The 8,658-nt window shown below is 39.6% G+C and overlaps 1 protein-coding gene across 8 annotated transcripts in view; it reads left to right on the forward strand.

The window, feature by feature from the left end:
* The window catches only part of LOC149230848 (uncharacterized), a 154,965-nt gene extending 146,680 nt beyond the window's left edge, over nucleotides 1-8,285 (forward strand). For 3 of the 8 annotated variants that reach the window (XR_016248032.1, XM_089379074.1, XM_089379070.1), the window contains 2 exons: nucleotides 7,636-7,758; nucleotides 7,865-8,285. Coding sequence is in view for 6 of the 8 variants with exons in the window: in XM_089379074.1 (XP_089235200.1) it covers nucleotides 7,636-7,758; nucleotides 7,865-7,936 (195 nt within the window). In the remaining 2 variants the exon portion in view is untranslated. Of the gene's footprint in view, nucleotides 1-7,635 lie in introns of all 8 variants that reach the window. The other 5 variants (XM_089379073.1, XM_089379071.1, XM_089379069.1 and 2 more) reach the window with 2 other exon arrangements.
* The last annotated feature ends 373 nt before the right edge of the window (nucleotides 8,286-8,658 follow it).

Genomic DNA, 8,658 nt, shown 5'->3' on the forward strand with positions numbered 1-8,658 from the left:
AAAGAAATATTGATTCACCCCCCCTCTCAGTATTTCCAACACATCCTTCTCCCTGGATGCATCTAGCTTCCTCCAATTCCTAATCATGGGAGTAGACATGGCTTTGCAATCCTCCATACTAAATCTCCTCAGGATCTCTATGCAATATTTCTTGTTGGAAAATCAAGGCATTTGTAGATTAATATTGATTTTCCTTGATAATTACTTGTGATATTTGTTGGCATTTTATTATTATGTTTTTCTTCTTCATCGAGCAATTATAAAAAACATGAAGATCACAAAACACAAAGAACACAAGATATAGGCTCCACGCCAGGGCAAAACCCCACAACTAGGGAAAACCCGAACAATCCTCTTCTTATAGAATCAGATCAAAATGAGACCTCCAAGACCCAAAGACCAAATCCAAGACTTCCTCAAGCCCCAAGTCAACCCTCCAAATGATCTCCTCCAAATAAGACAATGTCTACCAAAGTCAATGAAAGTCAACCTCTTCACAAACTGCTCCAGTCAAAGTCTCGGTCCTGCAACTTTAGGTCTGCAATTCGACCTGCAACTTTGGTCCCTGCAACTCGCACAAAAAACCCTAATATTCTCGCACGTGTGGACAAAAAAGATATATTTTCAAGTCTTCTTCCTTGCTTTGACTTTTCCTTCTTCTTCTTGACTTTTTCGCTCTTCTTTCTTCTTGTCCTATTGTAGATTGAACTTGTGTAATGTGTGCTTCAATAAGTCGAAGTCTCTAGCTATATATACACCTTTCAAGAGGTCGAATAGGCCTCTTCTAGGCCAACTTCTCCTTGGCAGGATCGACTTGGTCTTGGGAGTCTAAATTGACATTATAGACTAAAAAATAATGTTTCTTTCTTGATACAAATTGCCCAAAAGGGTCTTTTACATATGATAATAATTCTTTTGACTCATGACAAACCCTAGGAGCATGAAATGCATGCTTGACCTAGAAGACCATTAAATGGAGCATGAAACCCATGCTTAAATAATTTTTTTTCTTCTTTTACATAAAATACAAATTGATACAAGAATGAAGACCGAACCTAGTTACTTTTCCAACACTCCCTCTTAACTAGGGAGGTATTCATAATGACTCAACAGGTCTATCTCAAGTTGAAATATTCTCATAAGAAGGGATCCAGATTGATAAGCATCAATGATCATCATAGTCAGCATTGTCACATTACCAAGGCCTTGACAAGTACACTCTATCTCTCACAAGATCAAAGCACAACGCTGGGAGGCATTTCATGGGACACCACACCGCCTCACTGAGGTACATACTCCACCTAGGATACCCAGAGTATATCTTTCACTAGACCATTTCCCTCAAGGAAATGTCTATCCATCGGACCATTCTTATCCAAGTCCATGTACTTGACTTAGGATCTCCATCCTAATCCATCACAGTACATGACTCAAGAATGTTTGTCCAAGATGCTTATCCAATCCACCATTCTCCTTATCCATGTCTATGTATTTGACTTAGGATATCAGTCCTAATCCGTCATAGTACCTGACACAAGGAGAACCATGCTAATTCAAACCATCATTCTCCCTATCCATGATGCATGCACTAGACTTACGACGGTTAGTCCTGGCCTAGTACATGACATAGGGAGAATCAATGTCCAACCTTAATCCCTCCCAACCTGAGAGGAGAAATCCATCTTCACTCCCTCTCAAATAGGGAGAATTCATCAACAAGCCTCAACTTGTGTCGGAAGTACTCATACTTCCCTTACATTAGCTACCTGCAATGTTGTAGTTTCTTCAACCAACCCTCTTATCACTGAGTTTGCTCATCTTGCAACTTCTTGAACTAGGGCTCCAAATCTGCCTCCTAACAGTCCACTGTACTTGAGGTCTTCACCAACTGCATCCAGAACTATGTCCAACACTACTTCCTGCACTGCTTCTTGCCTTGAAGATAATCCATCACACAATTCTGATCATCACAATACTAGGTCATCCAATCCATTGTTCAGTCAACTTGGCTAACAACGCAGCTCTATAGGCTTAAATGATTTTTCCCTATAGCTGTTATTCTCATTTTTTCAAAATAGCCAACTCTTAGGGTCTTCAAATAAATCTTCTAGTCAGTCTAACCTCTAGGATGATTGTCCTTAGGGTTTCTGTACACAACCCTCAAATTGACAGTCCTTAGGGCACCAATCAAACTGCCTTCCAATATCTCCAAGATTTCTATCATAAGGTCTTCCAAACACAACCCACTTGACAGTGAATGTCCACTGCTTCACTTGTCCTTAGAGTTTTCACAAATCTGCCCACACAATAGCCAACTCTTGCACTCACTGTACAAAGAGCTTCTTCAAATCTGCCCTCTAAACATCCTTCAAACTTTACTGAAAGACTGCTTCTTAGGGCTTCTCCAAAAGTTAATGAACATATAGCCCACTTGTTGTGACAAGTCTGCCACTTGTCCACAACACTTAGGCCTTACCAATCAACCACTTACAGTCCTCCAACCATTGTACATAGGCTGCTTCTCTAATTGTCCAAAATCAGATCTTTCTTCCTTCACTATGCAAGTCCTACCTTGCCACCCATCTGCTCTTACTGCAATATATTCTGTGAGGTTGAATAGGGCCCAATTGAAAATCAGGATTCCCTCAAAACAATGTGATCATACTGTTGAAGAAAATGTAACTAGGTTTGGTATTTATACATGTAATTTTGATCTTTGTACTTGTAAAGAAAAGAAATATTATTTTTGAGAATTATAAGAATGAGTTTCTTGCTCATTCCATAGGTCTAGGAAAGTCAAAGAGTCAAAGAGCTCTTCTTGAGCATTTATGAAATGTATATGAGTCAACCTAAAGTCAAGAACAACCCTCCAAGACCAGCACAATCCTCTTGAAGACAAGCAAGCAAAACGATGAAAAGAACAGTCAAGTCGGCCAACAAAATTGACATAAAGAATAGACACATCGGCTCAAATGAAGTGACACAACAATTCATTAATTCATGTTGGCTTGCATGCATGGACATACACCTATAAATAGGCAGCTGGGGTCACCGCAAAAGAACACAGAAGTATCTCGCATCTCTCTGAAGAAACTCGGATGGGTACAGGTCTGGACTTCGCATATTTTAAGGAGCACTCTCTCGGATAAGCACAGTAGAGATACCATCTCAGACTCACCTGAAATCTTGCTAAGAAGTCTCAGTCTCCTCCTTGTTACAGGCCTCGGTGCATTACTGATGTAGTATACTCCTCAGTGAAAAAGAGATGATATGAATTTTGGTGTCATAATAAGTGCAGTCACAAGTATACACCCTCAGCAAGAAGGATCCCTATCAAACTCTGTCTCGGCCTTCATATATCATAAGCACAGTCACGATTTTGATGATCACTGTCTCACTGTCTCGGAATATACATGGTAAAGAGGATCTCTGTGATCTCCGTGTGATGTAGCAACAATGATGCTCATAGTTATGATGAGTCTCTTAGTGGAAGCACAGTAATGTTGCAGCATTAATGAATGTCTTCACAATGCAGTGATGATGATGATCTCAGCAATACAACGAAGAGGATTGGTGCCTTGGTCTTGGAGTGGCTCAGTCAGTCAAGGGTCATGGTCTTGGTGTTCGTCAATGGGAATCTCTAGAAGAAGAATTTTGTATGGGTTTTCCTCTCCAAGAGGGAGAGGTTTTGGCCCTGGCAGAGAGCCAAATTTTTGTGTTATTCTCTTTGTTATGATAGCTATTTGATGAACTAAAGAAGTCACACTAATGTTAACAAAAATGCTAATAAGCTAAATGTTAAATTTCTCACAAATAGTTATCATGGTAAGAAGAATCTCATTAACTTCATGCCCTAGATTCTTCAACACATACCTCTCTTCATTTAGGGTCTCGACCTCCCATTCTATGCACTTGTTCACAAAGTTTAGGATGACCCTTTTAAGGACAACACATCATTTGAAAGAGCCCTAAACTAGGGCACAATAAAGACACTTTCTTGCTGCCTTTCTAACAACCTTAAGATGCTCCAACAATCTCTCTAATCTTGGACCAACTAACCACAAGCAATAAATCAAACTATGGAGAAACATACCTCTGGAAAACTTTTCACTTACTTGGTTATGAGCATACACTAGTCTGAGATAATTTCAGCCCAGTTAGGGCACTGCAACAACCCTCTGTCCTGCCTCAATTCTCCTCCAAAACTCCACTAAAACCTTCCCTAATATCTTGCCTTATCTGCCTTCATACTCGACCTTTCCACAACTGATTGCTTGGCTGTTTTGTGCCCTCAAAACAGACCTTTTGGCCTCCAAACAAACCACTACAGGGCTTCGACCTTACCTACAACCAAACAGAAAATTCGGCTCCTGTTCCTGGAAGAGTTCAAGCCCAAAATATTTCCAGAATTATCCCTCTCCTACTTGGCCCTGCTTCTATCAAATTCGGCTCCCTAGCAAAGACAAAAATCACCCAAACAAGTCTCTTTTTCCTACTTTGCTTGAGCTCCTTGATCGAGCCAGAGAGGGGACACATAGACAGAGAGGGGCAAAGACAGTGAGTTCAGAGGAAGTTTTCCAGCTCTTGAGAGTCAGAAAGAGGAGGTTGAAAATTTTCTCCAGGAGGTTGCGCAGAGGCAGCGTAAAGATTCAAGTGACCAATTCGATTCAACTAAAGGGGAAGACATTTTCAGCTCCAGAGGCCATGAATATTTTCCAGAGGGTCGGAGGAGCATTTTCCCAGTAAGCAGCAGATAGGAGGGTTAGATTGGCATCTGTTTCAGGTAGTGTGTTTGGCAGACAATGCAGAGGGACGCAGATCCTGCGCAAACTAGTTTGGACGACTAGCTTTTCAGAGGTCAGACAATGCTAGGATTGCTTGGAGAGAGGGTTAATTCCCTTAGATATTTTTGCTAGTATTTCTCTTGGATAGATTCGCCAGTTTGGCGATATTTATTGTACTCAAAATTTTCTCATTGCTGCTTAATAATAAAAACCCTCAACTGTTGCATTGATTTTCCCACATTGGGTTTTTCTGAGGACTTTTGTCCAAAAATAACGGTGTTATATTTGTGTGTGTGTGTGTTCTAGTATTTACTCCGTTTCCAGTTTATCTTCCGCAATATTTTTTATTTGTGAAGATTGCAATGTGATTAATTCGTTTTTGCCGTAGCAATAAACTGCTAAATTAATTTACAGTTAGAAGAATTCATTCTAGTTACTGCAATAGAATTTCAGCAGTGAAATTTTCACAATTTAATCATTTTTCCACAATTAAGTCTCTGAACTCGCAATGGTGTTACCTCCCTAGGTAGGTGTGGTTAATAGACCAACCTATTAGGTGTTTCCAACCCCCAAGGGGAAGTGGCATGTCCTTGGTCCACCCTTCAGTTGATAGGTGTCATGTGGATAATGATGGAATAAAGGGGAGAAGACTTCATGGCCAAGTGCCATGGTCAAAGGGACTAGTCACCAGCAATGATAGGTTCCTCATCCTGAGTATACAGATGTGGGGAGGGAGCAATCGTGGATGCATGAGCTACAAACTTGACCTTTGTTTTTCCATGTCTCTTGTGCGCCTTTTACTTTTTCTTGATTTTTCTTTGTATTACTGCTCGTAGCTCAAATGGTTAGAGTTTGCTTTGTATGATGTATATTACTTATTACCCCCTTAATGATGAGGAAGCTCATTGCCCATCATGGGTTGGGACATGCAAGGGTTCCTTCTCGTAATATGAAGAACAACATGTGTTTAGGAACAGAGTGATTGCCATAATGAGTGAGGTAGAGTTCATGCTAGGCTTTTGCCCATGTGCTAATGTGTATGTCTTTGCCATCTTTTACATTTTGATTTCCTTTTGTTTTTGCTTGTGGCTATCATATGCTTTTTCTTGTTCTTTTAGCTACATCAACTTCCCAGGGCAAAGTTTTAGGCCCTACCCAGATATGAGGATGTATAGTGCCAAATCCTAGAGAACCAATGGTCAGTTGAACCCGAAGAAGAGAGGTGGAATATAGGGTTTATAATGTAAGATGGAAAGTAGTAAGTATGGATTAGGGAGAGATGGGACTACGCTATCTCAATCGTGGTTTCCCAAGTAGTGTCCCTCCTATACCCATTGGACCATTAGGGGATGTCCCACTGGACTAGGATGGAAGATTAAGCCCCCATTTAAGGTGAGGGAACAAGATCACAGTGAAAACCCATTTTTCTTCTAGGTTACCCCATAATCCATGCCATATGCCCAAATTTAAACAAGGATAAGCACCCGATTGCAAAATGAATAAAGTACCTTTTGATCGGAAGCCCACCTTCCAACTTGTGTTCTTGCCAAATGGGCAAGGAAACATATAACTGATGCAGGTGACAGATATATGAATGACACATCGTCGTTGGCTAGTAGTAGCTATCAGGGGCTGCTGGCAGGCCAGCTGGAAGAGACGATGGGAGAAAATTTTCTCCTATGGGGTCACCCACTTTTGGTGGGTAATAGGCAAGATAAGAAACTTTTTTCAAGTCTCAATTCAGTATATTCCATGATGTAGTAAGGTCAAGTTCAAGGGTGTTTTGGATTGCATTATTATAGAAACCAAAAGAAAGGTCTAATAATGCATGACATACACTTTGTGCTGTTCCAAGGGTTTATATATTTTACCTCCTATTATTTTTACTTTCCTTCTGTTATATTCACTTGATCAGGAAAATATGGTAGACCTCTGCTAGAGATGGAATTTGATTGTTTTCATTTGAACTGGTTCAAGGGATTTCTTCTCATGATGGCTAGTTCTAAGGGCCAACTGCTGTTCATATTGAATAATTTTACACCCCGCTTGATAGCTTTGAATGTCTGCATTCATAAGAAATCCTCACTTTAGTTTATGTTCATCCTTGAACTGAAAAACATCTCAATTGTTGTTTCCGTAAAACATTCTAAAAGTTAGGTATATGGGATGAGAACAAACAAGAGGATATTCGTAATTTTTAATTATATCTTAGCAGGATGGCTTTGGAAACATTAAATTGCCTTTCTTGTCTTTGGATGGTTCAAAGATCAGGGCTTAGGAAGCTCATGTAAAGTCTTAATTGCCTTAGAAGTATAATGTGGTTATATAGATGTCAGACTATTCTTTGCTGAAGTTTGGATAAAGTCAGAATGCAGAATTCTTATTGAGGAGCATAGTAGATACTTTGATTCAAAGTGTTTCAGGTTATCTAAAATGTGTAGGTTCAATCATGTAACAACCAATATGTGAGAAGCAAAGAATTTAATTTTTTCAGTACATTTCATGCCTATAACATTCTGCAATGATATGAGTAAATATTAGATTAAGATACATATAGATACCCAGAGGTTGGGGGGCGAGGAAAGCAGTTTTCACTAACCAATTATCTTTTCATCCATGATTGGCATGAATATATCAACACCAGTAGAGAATGATGTACTGCCAAGAGTCATTATGTGTAGTGAATTTTCTATCATTGTCTTTCAAAAGAAGAGTTTAATTAGTATTTCAGGTTGGATAAGTTCTTGAGAGTGGCATACATGAATTTGCAGAGTGATTTTAAGCTTCTGAGATTTAGAATTCAAAAGTATTTTGTTGTGCACTTACAATGCATGTTTTGTCACTCCTATAGGCAGCATCTTCTATTTTCTTCCATGGAAGGGGTGATTGCCGAGCTGTACAGGCTGTAAAAGTGACATCGGAAACTGCATGCGGGTACCAGAGAGAATACACGTATACATTTTGCCTAGAAAAGGTGATGTCAGTTGTTGTTATTGGGTTCACAGAAAATCAAAATGTGAAGTCTGCAACTGTAATGCAATTTCCTGCTTAGTACATTCATGTTGCTGATTGGTATGCAGATATGCAGAGGGCCATACAAGGATATCTGGATGGTTTGTAGTGTGAAACTTGGAGACTATGCCAATGTTTGACCTATTAATGTTTTTGTTAAATCTTTTCTGAGTCATCTGTTGCCTTCATTGTATCCAAAGATGTGATTGGTCTACATTTTTGTAAAAAACCCTTAAAACTAATGCATATCAAGGGAACCTGTGACTAGCAATTGACTGACGTTACCATACAGAAATACGGTTCTGAATTAGGCCTTAGAACTGTTAAGGGCTCCTTCCTTTACTATCCCACTATCTCCATGGTGCTCTTGGAGAATGTTGCGAGTATCATAGTGCATAAACATTCTTAAACCAGTATTGTTATCACTATTTTGTACCTGGCAAGAGAATTTCATGAATCAATCTGTGAAAGCTTTTTGGCGCTTGATTATTTGCGATTGCAGTGGCTGTGTTTCTTTCCTGTACGACTAGTTAAGCTGCTTGGATTGCGGCCCTGTTTAAGAGGATGCTTGGGGATTGCCATCTCTTCAGTATTTCTTCAAATTTCCAGCTAATGAGAAGACATACTATGTTTAAGAAAACTTAGGGTTTTGTCAAAGGCATAGACAAATGCAGAAAGACACCTAATCCACCCATTAGGAGATCAACTTTTTATGGTCCTACGCAAGAGTTCAATGCAGGAAGAACTTTACTAGTTAGCTGTACTAAACTCTGTATAGCAGTTTCACTGTGCTTCTTTGATCCCAACAGTATCATGCAGTAAGGGATAACTATACCTATCATTAATTGCTGCTCACAGTCTT

This window comes from Pinus tabuliformis, chromosome J, assembly GCF_031772625.1.
Source record: "Pinus tabuliformis cultivar Carrire ecotype Pingquan chromosome J, CPIR1, whole genome shotgun sequence".
NCBI classification, from domain to species: Eukaryota; Viridiplantae; Streptophyta; class Pinopsida; order Pinales; family Pinaceae; genus Pinus; species Pinus tabuliformis.